The 17,572-nt window shown below is 37.9% G+C and overlaps 1 protein-coding gene across 1 annotated transcript; it reads left to right on the top strand.

Moving 5' to 3' along the window:
• Positions 1-1,504: 1,504 nt before the first annotated feature.
• On the top strand, positions 1,505-16,197 carry rorca (RAR-related orphan receptor C a). The gene is made up of 10 exons (XM_079244732.1): positions 1,505-1,810; positions 7,554-7,639; positions 7,794-7,935; positions 8,083-8,523; positions 8,657-8,778; positions 9,324-9,456; positions 10,178-10,285; positions 10,473-10,583; positions 13,007-13,119; positions 13,230-16,197. The coding sequence occupies exons 1-10, from the start codon at positions 1,804-1,806 to the stop codon at positions 13,389-13,391; spliced, it is 1,425 nt and encodes a 474-aa protein (XP_079100858.1). The 5' UTR covers positions 1,505-1,803; the 3' UTR covers positions 13,392-16,197.
• Positions 16,198-17,572: the final 1,375 nt, after the last annotated feature.

The following is a 17,572-nucleotide window of genomic DNA, read 5'->3' as shown; positions in this document are numbered from 1 at the left end:
TGGGAGCGGCAGGCCCATAGAAAAGAACAGACAAAGGTCTCTATGTACATAAGTACTGGATGAGGAATAATACAGAGAACATAAAGCATGCATAGGAGGTGCTGAAAGACTGCATTAGCCGATATGAGTCAGGACACAAAAGTGTCCATAATGGAAAAAGACATGAGGAGACTTACCACGCATGCCCACCAGAAAGACAAGAGAGGGAGGGGTGTGAAACTGCTGTGTTGCTCCACTAACCTACTTACTATAATCTCTCTCTTCTCCTCATTTCATAACTGTGCCTAAGTTACATGATACACTCGTCATCTTGCCCACGCCTGCAAATCAATTATTTTCATCAGAACTCTTATCAATAGGTTTCTCTATTGTTTTGCTGTTGTGTGCCAGCTGGGTTTTGCTGTTCTATTTAATACACATCAACCCACTCACACCAAAAACGCAAATCACAGGAATCCACCCTTACTCACCGAACTGCAATGTACTTTAAATCAATAACAGTATCAACATGCTAAATGATATAAGATGTTGTTTTCTGCTTTTGTTCATTTAGACTTGGTATGGTATTTTAAACATACAGAGGAGAAGGCCTACTCAATGATGATTGGGGGTTAAAAAAATTTGCACAGCATTAAAAGGTCCAGTTTTGCCTGAAAATAAAAGCATTGTATACAAAAATGAAAGCAATATAAAAAGCTGTGCAGTAAACAACCGGTGTGCACACTAATTCCTCTGCTAAGACTAGTGTTAGTTAATCCTGTGATATAATTACAAGTTCCTGCAATCCTGCATCCAGCTAAATGAAAACTGAGGACACGGCTCATCTTGTCACATATACATTTCATTTGCAAATTAAGGGCAGTAGGGAGATTATCCTCTTTTATGTCACACAATTAATATTTAAGATAAGAGCAATGGTGAGATATACCATTTACAGTTCTACAGTACCTATAAGCACTACTAGTTATTTTACTAAATCATAGTATAATTATGGTATTTTCTTTAAAATAATATATTAACTGTCATTATTTTTGGTGCATCATAGCCTAACTTAAATATAAACATAATTCAGTTTTATTTATTACACTGAATGTAAATCTCCCCTTTTTTCTTTTTCTTTTCTTTTCTTTCTTTTTTTTTTTTTTTAATGAAAACCTCAGTTGTGTTGTTTATGCATTTGTTGTTTATGCTTTGGCCTGGACGCTGTGATGAATCTCTGAGACGGACGCGGAAGCTGAAAATGAAGCGGGTGCTTCGGCTGAAAGGGAAAATGATCTTCCAGGAAAATAAATGAGCGCTTATTATTAAATAGTTCCCACGCTGAGTGACTGCTGCTCTGAACTGACATACTGCCACACTTTCCCACGCACGCGAGAGCCTCCTTAAAGTGCGCGGGCGGGGGGGTGGCGCGCGCGCGTCAACTCACGGGGCACGAGGTGGGCGGACCGCTGGGTGAGGATCAGGATCAGTGTGTAGTCCACGCGCCGAAACTAGGTGAGAGCGAGCCGCAGAGCTGGAAAGAGCTGGAAGAAGAGCCGCTGCTTCTAGTTATATATCTGCAATTTATTACAAGCTTTAAGAGCTGAGAGAAGCTGCTAAGTAAAGGCGCAGCTCTACTTCTTACGTCTGTCTAAGGCCAGCGTGTCTGAAGAAAGAGTAGAGAATCCATATGAGGATTTGTTGTGACAGTTTTCAGCTGCTCCCGCTTGGAGCGAAAAACTGCGCGTCAGTCTTTGCGATTTTTGGCTTCTTTTCCACCTGGAGATATATGTCCCCTAGAACTGGTTAGACTTCACCGCCGAAATGAGAGGTGAGTTTGCACAGAAACTGTTGCGTTTGCGACAATTTACTCGCCGGTTTGTATACAAAGCAACTTTTAGGTTGCATTTACGGAGAAGGCGCTGTGAGTCCGAAGTGCGTCGACTGCAGGCTGGAGGAGGAACAAAGCGTACGCAGGAATAAAAGCTGTCTTCAGCGTTTATAAAACTAAAATAGTCTGTTTCGCTTTACAGACTTTTGAAATTGCCCTACTTTTTTCTTGTTTAAAGTTAACATGCAAACAATTAAAGTGTATAAAATTCAATTTTTAAAATTCAATTTTTTAAAAATCACATTATGATTAAAGCACAAGTGCGAAATAATAAATCTATTATCAGCAAGAGTTTGCACAAATTTTCTGGCCTTTGTTCTGTAGAAGTGTTACATTATCGGTCAGACTACTTTAATTTTCGCCGGTGACTCCAGTTATGTAAGACAGCGGGGAGGGAGGCAGTGAGCGGAGTGATTCATGGGCTGTCAAGCCGCATTAAATCTGCTGGCAGGGTCTGTTTGTGTTGAATAAGTAGTTCATTTTTGCACATATTCTCTTTTTTTGTGTTCTTAACTTGTATTTGGGCACTTCTAAAAGTATCCATTATAACTTTAGTGTAATTCTATGAAATTTTAACTTGTCTTTTTTAAGATTTCTTTTTTAAACTCAGCCCTTCTTTGTGGTATTCTATCTTGTTTTTATGTCCTCATGTGTTTATATTTTGTTTAGGTTAGTTAGTGTTGTCTAACTATCACAGTTAACTGTTCAGCCAGCGTGCTTTTTGTTTTTGGTATCAACAGTATGGTGGTCAATGTGAGCAGAGAGGGAGAGGAGGTGCTCCATTGACCTAGTTCTGTCATTGAGGATTACAGCAAGTGTGTATGGTGTGTCGTCATTACTGATTAAACAACATTGATAGTTTAAATAAGTGGTTCAGGAAAAAGCTTAAATATGTTGCCGCCTTACTTGAATGGCTTCCTTACTTTTATTAGTTTTGTTTACATTCTTTTGAAAAGTTACTTCTATTATTAGAAATTACACACAAAATTTATAGATACTTTCATAACCTTCAATCATATTGATTTCTAGTGATGTTTGCCTTTTTTAAAAGGGTTAGATTTGCCATGATGTCAGACCATCATGTACCACTGTAACAAGCCGGATATGGGCACAGCAAGCTTACATTTAACAGTGAAGCACAGCAGGGTTCGGCTGAGCTCAGCTTCCTCTGCCAGCTAAGGTTACAGACATCAACTAGATTGTATATCATTGCAGTGAAGCAAGGCTTGTCAATCTGAGTTTGTAAAAAGTAGCACATTGTTTGAATTATAGAGACAAATAGTACAGTGAGAGAAAAAAATTCAAACATTGTGAGGAGCATTGCAGAGATTTGTTTCTCTCGAGCCACTTCTTTTATTTTTTTGCATGGGTGTTAACATTGTCTCTGTACTTGTTTATTAGGGGTCTATTTTGGTAAACGGTTGCATAAAGAGATTAGGCAGGTGTGAGGCAATGGGATCAAATAAACAAAGCTCAATAAAGCTGTCTTAGTGTTTGTGCTTAGTGAAACTCTGTTAGCTGACTGATACGTGGCCATGAACAGGAGAGTTTTCTCTGTGCTCTCCAAGGACACTGCTGTGCTGATCTCAGCCTCAAAGTCACTATCTGTTGAGAGAGCAGCCTTGGGGAAGTTCACAGCAAGTTCCTGTATGTGTCAAGGTGCCCTTCCTCTCTGATAACTGTATGCTAAGATCCCATTACCCCCACAATATATAAAGCTTTAATCATTCATGCAACCTGCATCTGGGTGCTATTTTATGTTGTGAGATGCCAAAGCATAATATTTTCTCTTCAACATCTTCAAGACCTGATATAGAGTCGTGTCTCCGCGTGGTATCACTCTGATAGGCTGTATCGCTTGTATGCATGAAGATGCTGACATTTAAACAGGCACACAGTGACTTTAATTCAAGGTGACTGATTTCTGGCGTATGCTCAGAAACTTGTTTTAGGGTTTTGGCTGCAGTCTGCAAAATGGCTTGCTGTGAACTGGATTCCTCAGTCTGATTTCGCTTGTGTAGCAGAGGCCCATTTTGAGTTTGAACTTGGAAAAGCAGATGCAGCATGGCCGAATTAATGCATTTTATCTTTCCTGATCAGTGGTGTGGGATTACAGTATGTGGCCTGGTTTTTGCAGGTGTAGCTCTGTATTGCAGCATGTATATTCATAAGAAGTAAAGTGAGAAAGCTGAATGTCTATATGCAAGTGGTTTGCATAGTTTTATATTAAGGAGTTTATCTGGTTTGTTTGCTGTTTGGTATTTAATTTAGTCAGTTTTTCCACATTTTTCCTCATTTTCCTGCGAGACATTTTGCAGGATTCAAATACTTGTATGAGACAGGAGCGTGCGAAGAACATGGTGTACACTAACACCTCTCTTCCACTACTGCAGTAAATTCCTGAACCTGCAGTGCATTTTTAAAGAGTTTGGGGTTAGTGTTGGGGTATATTAGACTACCTGTGTTCTTTGGCCGGGTCAGTGGGAAGAGTTAAAGTGGAAACTCAATAACTGTGTACATATACTGAAATTGCATAGTGAAAACAGAGGGGCAAACTCTTGGCAGACTGAGTGTCATAAATGTGTATTTTAAATCATTTTACTGCACGGTGTCCTTCTGTTGGAAAGCCCGCCTGTTAGAATGTCGCACGATTCTTCATATATGCAAGTCCTCCTATGCACACCTAATCGTGCCTTAATGTAGGTTAAGTATACAGTAAGTCAGGTAAATGGCAAATGCAGTGTAAATAGGAAGTTGCACTCTGTTTGACGAGCTTGGATGAGAGGACAAAGTCTTCCTAGCTGGTGCTTTACAGCACTGATAAAAAAGTGGTGAACAAAATTACAGCAACACACTGACTGAATGACTTCTGTGCAAAGGTTCTTCTGACGTTTTTACCACCAAGGGTTTTTTTTTTTTGCGTCACATGTGTGACTTCTTAATTTTTTTTGTCGTTTTATATTCATGTTTGAGTTATAATCTAATTACTGTTTGAAATAAACAATAAACTAAACAAAATTAAACAAAACTAATATGATAATAAATTTTCTGCTCTTAGTGTAAAAATTTATGCAGCGTTTTGAAGAATTAGTTGTTACACTTTCACTGGAGGTGTAGCGTTCAAGCCAGTATTAAGATTAAATTGATATTTTTATTTATTTTATTTTTTTTTTGCCCCACGTAGGGTGATTCGATAGTTGATTATTTTCAGTCATAAAAAAAATAAATAAATAAATAAATACATCCACACTATGCTTTTACTGTGCCTAAAACAGACATATTTACACATATGCTTTCAGAACATATGACAAAAGCTGTATTTTCCTGGTTTTGAATGGGAACAAAAATTATTGGAGGTTATTTAAGTAACTACCCTGAGGATAAATTTGCTATATGATTTGTAACTACTTTGCACAGTTACTTCCACATTAGGTGCATAGATGTGAATTCTGAAGCATTTATTTTCCAGTAGCCCACAACATCAGATGAAATTTCCATGCAGGGCACCACTCCACCAGAGTAAAAATAGATTTATGGTCTTGCTCAAACACATCTGAAATTACACACAAATAGTTGACGTGCTGCAACAGGTTGAAGAGCTACTATGAGCTATATTTGCCCCCCCCCCCCCCCCCCCCCATACATGCAGCTTACTGTACGAGGTGTTTGTGGAAATATTTTCAGATTTGCACCACTTCTAAAATCTCCTGATACTGTTTCAACTTGTCCCCTTGTGCTTTTCTCCACTTAACTCCTTTTATGTTGTCTTTCCAAGCGAAATTAAGGTATCTAGACTCTCCTTACTTAAAGACTGAGCCAGATTTGATTCCACCTTAAAACCTGTAAGAAACCAGATTGTGTTCCTTGTGAGGCTGCCATCACCGGCCCCGCCTCCTCTGCTGAATGGAAAACTGTGTCAGTGGAGCAGTTCCTGCTTACTGGTCTTGACTGTGCCGCTCAGCCGAGTGGCATTTGAGGCAGCAAGTCCCAAGCAGAAACCTCCCACTCAGAAACCAATTGGATTGCAGGAAGACAAGGGTGGATTGCCACACTTTTGCCATGACAACCACCTTTGAATGAGTGTATTCGTGGAATGCGGCCAGACGGCGGTTATATAACAGGCTGAAGAGGAGGAGGGGGGGTTAGGCTTGGTGGGGGGAGGGATAAAGGGAGCAATGGCAAAAGGGATTTTTTTTTCCATTGGCCTTTATTTATTTATATCCCTCAGTTGCAATTTGTCAGCTTATTCTAGCGCACAAAGTAAATTAAATAAGCCACATGCTCTGCAGTGCAAAGGATGAGAGAGGAAAAAAAAAAGTGTGGAAAGATTTCTTTTTCCTAAGTCAGAATTTTCAGGATAATGTACTAATCTATTTTGCTTTGGTTCAATGTGTGACGCACATCTTCCCCCATGTACGGTGACTTGTGATTGGCTGGTTGTGAGTAGTTTATAAAGTTTCCTTTAGAAAAAAAGCAATTTTCCAAAGAGCGTGAAGACCAGTTAAAGTCCATTCTGCGCTATAACGACTTACCTAAAAACCCTGTGTGAGCCAACAAAAGCTTTGTAGGGACTGTTTGGCACCCTGTAGCTTTCCACAGACAAAATATTTCATGCACAGCAACTGTCACCGGCAGTCACTTGGTGGGCTACAATTGCAGGTCTTGGAGGACTCAGTAAGGCCTATGCCTTTGTTAACCTGCTAATATTTAGTTAATTCTGGGGAAGAAGCGTCAGGAAAATGGAGAGCTGTGAAACTTTATAACCTAAGGCCTCAGCTAATGCAATTGACCTGCTATTCTGGGCCTGAGGAGGCCCAGCTACTTAGATAAACAACATAATGAAAAGAACAGGCTGTTCTTCGGTAAGAAGGCTCAGGCTTCCACAATGAACACAAGGTGTATAGTATACACACAGTTTCCTTTGTGTTCTTGACACTTCTCTGGTTTCTTTACAGTTCTGTAACATAATCGCAAATGTATCTCGTTATTGTTGGCTTCATTTCAAGCACTTCAATGCTAAACTAACATTTATCAGCCATTAGAAAATTTCATTCATTTTTTTTTTTTTTTTTTTCTTTGTCAGAAAGTTCAAGTTAATGTAAACAAAATATCTCACAAAAGGTAGTTGTACAGTTGTGAATTGTGTGAATCTAGGCTGTGGAGAATAAGTAGTGATTTTTTTAAAAATTATTTTTAAGCTGCCCACTTTTTTTTTTTTTAAATGGCAGAGAGACAGTAAACACTCAATATGATAAGCGTTAAAAACAAATGTTGACTGTTTTGAGACTGGCACCAAAACTCTCAATTTCAGAATACCTGGACAGACTCAAAACTGCATTGACTGTGGGATGGATTTTTTTTTCATGCATGTTAATGTTAACTTCATGTTGTTTATTGTGCAACATTTTCAAAGGAAATCATTTCTACGCTTATTTCTGTTAGCACAGAGCTGCACTCAACTGGTGTTTTTTATAAATAGATAAAGCTTTTATTTTTTCAAGTAATAAATGTGTTTTTGTGGGGTTTTTTTTTGGCAGTGCAACAATAAAATAGATATCCTTCAAATTGTGTCAGAATCTAATGTTATTTTTTGTTTTGTTTGTCCTGTAGTGTAGAAATTCACTCAGTTAAGTGTTTCAGAACTGAACATCTCTGTCTCCATTCTGATTTTTTTTTTTTGCAGCTCAAATAGAAGTGATTCCATGTAAAATCTGTGGGGACAAATCGTCAGGTATTCACTATGGTGTCATCACCTGTGAAGGCTGCAAGGTGAGTTATCATCCAATACTTTAAGAAGTAAGTTTCTAAAAGATGGGAAAACAACTAGAACTGTAGAGCATGTAGATTCTAGCAAGTCTAAATATCAGTCTACAATATTCATCAAGCATCCAGATTCCCATAATGTTTCTGTCTTTGTTTGCAGGGTTTCTTTCGGCGTAGCCAGCAGAATAATGCTATGTACTCCTGCTCACGGCAAAGGAATTGCCTAATTGATCGGACCAACCGTAATCGTTGTCAGCACTGCAGGCTGCAGAAGTGTCTCGCTCTGGGCATGAGCCGTGACGGTGAGTTCAGTTGCATGATCTATATTTAATTAAGTCAAGAGTTTCCACCTTCCTTCTTTTCTCATCACAATAAATGAGTTATATAGTCCTCCTTAGTCCTCTTTCTGAAAAGATGTTGAGTTTTATCTCTACATCCTCCTGTTCCAGCTGTGAAGTTTGGCCGTATGTCCAAGAAGCAGCGCGACAGCCTGTATGCAGAGGTCCAGAAACACCAGCAGTCCCAGGAGTGTGCAGGGGTTGGTATCCGCGAAGAGAACAGTGACATGGCTGACCATGGTCGCACCTACAGGAGAGGCTCCAGTGCCACTCTCAGTGACCTGGATGATATCACAACGCTGCCAGAAGGCCTGCTTTTTGATCTGCCCCTGACCCCAGAAGATGCAGGTGGAGAGTACTGTAACCTGGACATGCTTGGAGGAAGTGGAGGCAGCAGCTCATCCTCTCAAAGCTCACCAGAACAGACCAACTTGGACTTTGCTGATGGGAACCACAGCATCAAACATGAGTACCAGCTATTGCACGATTCTGGACTCTTCTCACATGCTATTCTCAACCCTCTACCAGAGGGCTGCTCCCTGCATGAAATAGGTCAGTAGTAACCCCTCTAATACCTGGTCAATGCCACATTTGGTTTTTTTGTGTGTTTTTTTTTGTTTATATAATATACCCTTAAAAAATAACTTGTAAAAGCAAAAGTTAAACAAAACTTTCCTCCATTCAGAGCGTATAACCCAGAGTGTGATAAAGTCCCATATTGAGACCAGCCAGTACAGCACAGAGGAGCTGAAGAGAATGGCTTGGACTTTGTACAATCCAGAGGAAACACGCTCATACCAGACCAAGGTAAACATTAGACTTTATAATGTTCTTGACTGTAGAGCTAACAGATGACGGTAGAATTTCATCGGCTTGTATTTCAAAATTGGCTTACTTTGTAACTTTGTGGATATATGATCCAGCTTAACAGTAATATTTCAATCTATACATATAAAAAGTACTCATTGAGTATAAAATATTCACCATTTCTACAGTGCATGCTGTCCTAGTGTTAACTAAGTAATGTTTTCAGATTTTGGCCTTGTGCAAACAATAACAGCAACACCTCTGCAAGGAAGTTTCAGAGAACAAAGACAAGTGTTCCCTTCTTGTCAAAGTTCATCACCAGACATTGTTATCATAAGTCTCCAACATGGCTTTTTGTCTCTTTTTGTCAAGGTTGGAGCCCTTATGTAGATATGTCAAATATTATCAGAGTTTACTATTGTAAAAGTGGACAGTTCATTAGACAATGGTTTGGGTCAAATGAAAGAATGAAGTAAAACTTTAATGGTGTTTGTCAGGGGCTGCAGTCCTTGCAGAGTCTTACTGTATGATTCTTTCTTTTTCAGTCAGCTGAGGTGATGTGGCAACAATGCTCTATTCACATCACCAATGCCATCCAGTATGTGGTAGAGTTTGCCAAGCGCATCTCCGGCTTCATGGACCTCTGTCAGAATGATCAGATTATCCTCCTCAAAGCAGGTCAGTGCATGACACTAATTGGCACACCCTGCAGGCTACAATCAGTTCCACAGTGTTCATTGTCGGTGCCGGATTTGTTTACCACTCTGCACACTTTCAGTCGTGACAAAGATAGTTGTTATCATATTACTCTGAAGTGATAGCTAACTTTCAGACTTCCAGTATCACATGCTTGCAGAGTGATTTGCAAAGGTGCATGGTTGTTCCCAACTAAATAATGCTCTGCTTTGTTGGAATCATGCAGCTTCATCTATGCTGCTCTCTCCAGTCAGAAGCTTATGTGTGTATTGGAAATTTGAAAGTAGTTAGTATTTATTCAGTGACTGCCAAGACAAGAAAAGATATAACACTGACAGTTTTTTTTTTTGTTTGTTTATCAAACATTCACAAAGGTTTTATCACATGGCATTAAATAAACTCAAAGTACTTCAGTTTGAAGTGAATAAAAAAGCTTTATATAATCAGTCACACCTGATTGAAACCTTAATTCAAGGTTTAGCCAAATTATGATAAAATGTAATTTAGTAGTTTACCAGGTGGTGTTACTAAAAAATGTTTTATTTCATATGATAAACGCAGTGTACCATATTTAACTAATAGTTTATTTATTTGGTTTATTTTAAGTTGCAGTATTCTAAATTGGTTTTTGCCTTTCTCAGATTTTTTCCAAGCAGCATCCAAATAAATAAGTAAATGCCATTACTTTTTTGTGTGTCAACAGGATGTATGGATGTTCTTCTCATCCGTATGTGTCGGGCCTACAACCCCATCAATAATACAATGCTGTTTGATGGAAAGTTTGCCACTGCTCAGCTTTTCAAAGCTCTCGGTGAGTCAGCACATTCAGAGTCTCTCCGTCTTCCTCTCTTTTTATCATATAAACTTTATAAAAGGATGAACGGGTCATTTAAGGGAAACCTTTCAGCTGTTTACCATCTCTGTCACAATCATCACAATGAGCGCTTTCTGTTTTGATGACTTTCTTCATTTTTTTTTCTCTCTTCACCCCCCCCAAGGCTGTGACGACCTTGTGAGTGCAGTGTTTGACTTAGCTAAAAGCCTGAGCCGTATACAGATGACTGATGAAGAGATGGCTCTCTTCAGCGCTGCTGTACTCCTCTCACCAGGTGAGATGAACTCTCTGTCTTCACTATGATACTAAACCAGTAAAACTGGTATCCAATACAAAATGGAAATTGCAGTGTCACGAGTGAGTAAATGTTACATTTGCAGGCACTATTTAGGTTGTTGGATAGATATCACACACACACCAACTAATATCTTCCCTCTGACTAAATATCTTCCAATTAACTTTCCACATTAAAAATGTTATTTTCTTTACAATTTGAATGACCATGTTTGACTTAACTTAAATTCACAATTAGGTCTATACCTATACAAGTCTATATTGGAAAGGAAACAAAGAAAGTGGAGCTAGTCTTTCTTGGATAACAAATGGAGCAAAGACAGGTTCTGACGTGCTCTCGCTGAGTATTTCCTGAGCCATTTGATACCTTTGTCATGTTGCACCAACAGAGGTGACCTCAAAGGTATAACTTACCATTGGAGCCCATATCTCTGATATACCATGTAGGATCAAGAGCTCTCTGCATTTACACAGATACAGTCATTGCCTTTACGGGGCCAAAACACATCAATTCATTTTTATGTCTTTTGAGAAATGATCAAATCTACCCAATTAAAGTTATTTGCACAAATTTCTCAGGTACAATTGTTCATTGTTTAGGTTAACAGCCACAGTTTTCTCAGCCAATCAAAATGAAGCCACTGCAGCTGAAGTTCAAACATGACAACAGTGAAATTGGACTAAACAGTGCCATCTTTGCACCAACCAGTGTGAAAGTCTCTTAAGTGAAAGCTACTGTCCCACTTAGGTCAGCTCACTGCAACATGTTACGCCAGAAGGCAGAGCTCCTTTGCCAACATTAAAGGGGATTTGTTGCACAGACACTACATGCATTGTTCCACTTGCTCTTCCCCATTCTCTAATCTTCATAGTAATGTCTTAGTCTTGTCTTCACAACTTTTGCAGTACTTTGTTTTAAATTGAAAAGGCCAAATGGAAATCAGTTACCCCTCTTTAATGTGGAGAAGTTCATTGCAGTGACTGTAGATTAGTTTTTCACTGATCTAAAATAAGAAATCTTGAGTCTTTAAAATATATAACTAAAGCCAATGATAACCTAGTAATCCGTATCAGAGCCCCCTTCACCTTGACCACTCTGTCTCAGTTCAGCGTATTATACAGATGATCTAAAATATGGAATAGGCTGCCATTATAGCTTGTAGACCTTACATAAATCTAGTTTAAATAATCTTTCAAAAAGTTCTCTTGAGCCAAGAAAAGTTTCCACATGGACTCTGACTAAACCAGTAATTACTGTTTAACGCTGCATTGATGCATGTTTTCTTTATACTTTCATGTTTGCATATTTATAAAGTAAAGGAGGTTGCCCTTTGTTAAACCCTGTTTTTGGTGACCTTCCATCACTTTTCTTAGGTGAAATATTTATGCAACATATATATTTTTTTTTATGTAAAAGTCTAATAAATCAAATAAAGTGAAATTAGTTTGACTTGCATTTAAAACGTTGATGACACTAATATATATAAACATGGTGTGTTTACAGAGCTATTTTTAAGTCTATTTATTTGTGTGATTAACCATACATGAAAATGGAAGCAGTCAGTTACATAAAATATTCTACAGTTGAAATCAGTCTTTGCAATACCTTTTTGTTTTTGGACATTTAAGATGACATTATAACTTGTAGTTAACCTTCACTTCATCAGATTCAGTACTATGATTCGTCCATGTAAAGGAATCTTTTTAAAAAAGCTAAAATTCTAATTAATTCTAAGTATCCATCAATTGATTATACTTTATATCTCACAGATATGTTCATCATTGGTTCTAAATGAACTTAATCAAAAGATGCATCTATGTCAGATGTGCTGCCATATATGAATATGTTATGTCATGCCCACAATGTGCATACTGTAGCACTTTAGTTCCAACATTTGCATGGTGTACTGTTGGTGTCTTTCCAAAGTATACCGGAATGATAGCATTCCTACCTTGCAGGTTACCAACTCACAACTTACTCAGAAATAATGCTGTAAAAATGTGACTTCATTGACGGAGGCACTTGGCAGGTTATGATACTTAAACTGATCAACTTTAACTTCAAGAAGAGCTTAAAAATGAATCCCTGCTGAGAATTGTAGAACAAAAATGTATTATAATGTGTTATATAAAATTGTTTTCCCACTCAGTGTTTTAACGCTGCTGTTTTAAATTGGATTATCTGATGGAATTTGTATTTTAAATGATTCATTGTGCTCTGTAATATTGTTTGCAGTTGTGTATTAGAAGTCATAGCTGCAAGCAAAACAAAACCACCTGTATCACATTTTATGTTTTACAATCCACTGCAAAATGTTTGAATTTTTTAAACTCAACCAGATGCAGATTCCTTTTACTGCAATAACTGCATTAGTTTCCTAAATGTGCTGTGTTTTGCCTCAGATCGGCCCTGGCTGACAGATGTCCAGAAGATACATAAGTTGCAGGAGAAAGTTTATGTGGCTCTCCAGCGTTGCCTGCAAAAGGAAGGCGAATCAGAGGAGAAGCTGGCTAAGGTACCAGTCTGATACAGTTATATGTTGTTTCAGTCATATGTTATTCAGTCACTATGAACTTAGTTATGTATTTCTCTTATAATTTCTTCTTTTCTGAATTTTCCTCCTAGATGGTGTCTAAGCTTCCCATAATGAGGTCCATTTGCAATCTTCATATTGACAAACTGGAATTTTTCCGTCTGGTTCACCCTGAGACTGCATATACTTTCCCTCCTCTGTACAGGGAAGTGTTTGGCAGTGAGATCACCTTCCCAGACTCCACAGAGGGCTAATTTAATCAGCTAGTCAAATGGCATGATTCATGTAACAATGTTGAGGTGTATTTAGAGGAGGACGAAAACGTGGCAACCGGCAGTGGCAAAAACTTACCAGCAACCCAATGACAGTCCTGCACGCTACACTTTAGCACACACTCCTCTCACCTCTGAACTCCCAACTCTGTGGAGTAGCTTTCACTGCCCTGCAAACCAGTCCTTTAAACTTAACACTATTAGGAGTTGCTGCTGGGTAATCAGTGCATGCTACCTCCTTTGTAAGGGAGTAAAATAAAAAAATAATTGAAGAGTAGCCTACAACATTTGTAATTTTAAAAAAAATTATTTTTTTATGATAAACCTTAAACTGCTCATTGAGTTGAACTCCTTTTTAACAAGTCTGTCATCGTTCTCACAGTTCCCGTAAGCGATTGTTGAATGTACTCTCCCTCTTCCCTTTACCGCCCTGCACAGCCCTAGGCTTGATACAGAATGTACATACCTGAAATCCTCACCCACTGTGTGGAGATTTGCAGTAATGATGCCTGTTTCACTTTCACTCTAATAACTGTTCGTTGTTTCATTCTGTATGTTTGGTAGCACCCATAGTTTTACAGTTTTGTAACATGTGAACAAATTCTTTAAAGGGACCATGATCAAACTCATAAGCAGGCGATGTTTTTAAACTGTGTTAATCATTGGCAAATGTTTGGCTTAGCTTTGGCCTTGCACCTAGAAACACTTTTACGCAGAGCACAAAACATAGCACTTAAATGGTTTAAGGTATTTTTTACTAGCAAACCCTCAGATACTGATGAAACTGAACTTTAAGTTCTTCTCTCTTTTTTTTTTTTTTTTCTCCCAATGTGATCAGTGACCTCAGCCCAAATACCTTTTCCCTTTCCAAATGCCACTTACAGAGTGAGAGAATTGCAGATGTATAGCTAAAATATTTTCACATGTACCTTTTAAAGATATTAAATATATATTTATCTATAAACATCTATGTAATTGTGCAAATTGAGAGCAGTTATTAAAACCATGTAAGGAAAGACTCATGTGTTTATGCTCAGGTCATCCTGTCCGTGATTTGAGGTTTTTTTGGATAAAAATTGTTGCTAAAATGGCAAAAGGAGGGTTAATCAGCACCTATTTATATTTGTAAAAACCCAAAACAACCCATTGGTACAAAAACTATTGATTTGCAGTGAAACTGCCACCTGTGAAACTTATGTTAAACCAGACAGAGATGCTAGATACACCCTCCTACTATAGATAAGCTGAATGTGCTGGGAGGCTGACCACTGTGGGGATAGGTGCTCTCTGTTATTGAGAGTCCTGTGGAAGTGCCACGTCTCAGCTCTTTTGCACACATGTGCTGCTGGCCAAACTTCCAGCATCATCTCAACCAACTGGTTGAAAAGAATTGTGAATAAAGAAAGATGTTGAAATATGGCAGTAAGCTACATTGTCACGTACATGGCTGGATGAAAGGGCAAAGAACAGAAGGTGGACAGGTGGATGATGGTATTATTTAAGCTCCCTAGACATCTGAGGATTTTTATTGACACTGCCAGCTGTCATTGCTTTGAGGTTGGGCAGGTTACATGTTCTGATTGAAGAATGATATCTTGTATTCTTTACTCCCCAATCCCATACTACCTCACCTTCTCCAAACACTACATGGCACAGCACAGGGTTGGCAGAGCCGTCAGCTACCCCCCTGAGTTAATATTTTTGTATTCAGACAAGAAAGCCTCTTCAGAAGCTGGGGGGAAAAAAAAAAGCAAATGGCGACCAGTGTTTGCAAAAGTACTTTTTTTTTGCCGATAAATATGAAAAGTTATTAATGACAAAGTGGAATACTGGATCTTCTTTCGGTGAGGTCCTATTCTCTGACTGCTGTTCTGTCTTTTTCAGAGCAGTTTATGCCTTCAGGTCCCGGAAGCCCTGGACATATAGAGCGCTATCTCAAATTCAATAAACTCTGGAGATACCCCAGGGTCTGTCCAAGCATTTGAATTTTAAGTAGGGAGATGTATTAATTTGATGTAAAATAAAGAAGTCTTTTTTTTTTTTAACCAGTATCCTAAAGATGCCATAAGAATAGAGTAGCTGTAATTTAAGAGAATGTTTATTATTTTTATCCTAAACATTTGAAGACAATCACATGACAGACGCTGGATGGAACATGACATGTTATATTTAGCTTTGGTTTGCTTTGCACTGCTGGGACAGTGCTATTGGCCATACACACATTTTCTCATATTCTCTGAAGTGGCTATTACCCTTGTCTTGGTACTTAAGATAGTGGCATTGTGGGATTGTGCAATAATGTCTTTCCCATTGTTCTCAGTATGTTAGGCCTTAGCTGCCATATTTTACAGTCATTATTTTCACTAGCACTCCAGCACAACAAATATTATTTACAATGTAAGCTACCAAATACTTCTACGACTTCTTTGCAGATTGACTGAAACAGTGAGATGGCATTTAGAGACTGTAACAAAAGCCTAAGAATGTTAGTTTTGCAAGTTTCTAAAAAAAGTCTGTATTCTTTGACATGTTTCGAGCTTGAAAACTGTCCAGAGGGCAGAACTTATGATCTGCACTAGCATTTCTGTTTAGAGTCACTCAGGGAGATAGCTGGGCTCTCTGACCTACCTAGTCAAGCTAGCAAGACACCTTGCACCTACATAGAAGACCTTTAAACCTTGATCACTGTGTACAGTAAATGTTCTTATGAATGTTTGATTACAGAAGTATCAAAGATTTTACCCGTCTGATTATAATTATTGCAAGACTTTGAGTTTGAGTCATAGAGTAATAGGATAATTATATATATATATATATATATATATATATATATATATATATATATATATATATGGATTATAATCTGAATTATGTGTTGGTTTTGTTGTGATCTTTCTTAATTTTTATCCTTTTGTGTACTGTTATTTTTCTCATCACTTTAGTGTCCTTTTTGTCTTGGAGAGATGTAATTCTATTTTTTTTAAAGAGCGTTTTTAAAGATGTCTCCCTGAAAGTTTCTCTTTTGTCATGCTCCTCCTGTTTATGATCTTTACACTCTATTTTAAAGTTCTTATTATTAAATCAAGATAGATTTTAATATGAAATAATTTATATGTCATGGTTGTAAAGCCTAAGAGGTTTTAACACAGTGAAGTGTTATTGCACAATGGTGATACTATATGTGGATTTAAGAATGTAATAAAAGTCTTTTTACAGTTAAAAAGGACACCTGTTTTTCTTTATTTTGTTGTTCCTATTTTAACCATTTGATTCTTACTAAATTATGACAAACAAAAAGGGCAATGCAATATCTTTCAGAGTAATGTAGGATACTGTGGGTGGAGTTATGTAGTTGCTAGTTATGCTAGTTATCTTTGCTGCTTGAGGAAGCATTTTTTAAGCTTTTACTACTTTGTAATTCTGTTATGCCTTCGTAGGCACTTTGCCCTTCTTAGATATTAGAACCAGAAGCATTTCAGATCTTATTAAGTCACATTCTTCCTGTAAATTTACTTCTGTTTGACCAACAACATGAAGTTTCTCCTTCTAAAATTATTCACAAATTTTCTGCTGGTGACTGGTCAGGACTCCAGGCAGGCTAATCCAGTATCTACACCCCCTTTTTATACCCACACCATTTTTTAGAAGGTGGTTATAAATTGTCTTGTTGCAAACTAGGTAGATGTAAGAGATAAAAATGTGATTGAAAGGCAGTACTGCTCATGTTGTCCTATATGTTGCTTTGTTGCCTAAAATAATTGAGATAACCCCTTTAATCTTTTATTTGCTGCATGTTTTATTTGTGCATTTTCTCCAAGACAGGTCTGGAATGCCAACTTGTCTGACCACAATATGTGTGTCTACTGATGGTGGACATTTTCCAGATGCCTTTCAACATTGCTGAGGCCTTTTCATTGCACACGAAAGTTCAAGGCCTTATGTATGAATAACACATTATTTCTTTGAAGACATGTTTGTGTTATCATTTGTCTGCATTTGAGATGAGATGCTGAGAAAATTAAAGCTCCATGTCCTCAATGAAGGGAATAAATGACAGATATTTAGTCAAATAGTTTGAAAATAAAACTGTAAATGAACTGCTGTTTTAATATTGCCTTAATTACACAGAAAAATTTAGGATTCTTGAGAAATCTTTTTAGTGC

Source organism: Telmatherina bonti (genome assembly GCF_933228915.1).
Source record: "Telmatherina bonti genome assembly, chromosome: 8".
Lineage (NCBI taxonomy): Eukaryota > Metazoa > Chordata > Actinopteri > Atheriniformes > Telmatherinidae > Telmatherina > Telmatherina bonti.
This window is presented reverse-complemented; position numbering and strand designations above follow the sequence as displayed.

Bases quoted from the DNA above. Each gene is read 5' to 3' on its own strand.
- rorca (XM_079244732.1), top strand. The intron at 7,936-8,082 runs GTGAGTTCAGTT...CTCCTGTTCCAG, and splicing joins TCTGGGCATGAGCCGTGACG to CTGTGAAGTTTGGCCGTATG. The intron at 10,584-13,006 runs GTGAGATGAACT...GTTTTGCCTCAG, and splicing joins TGCTGTACTCCTCTCACCAG to ATCGGCCCTGGCTGACAGAT.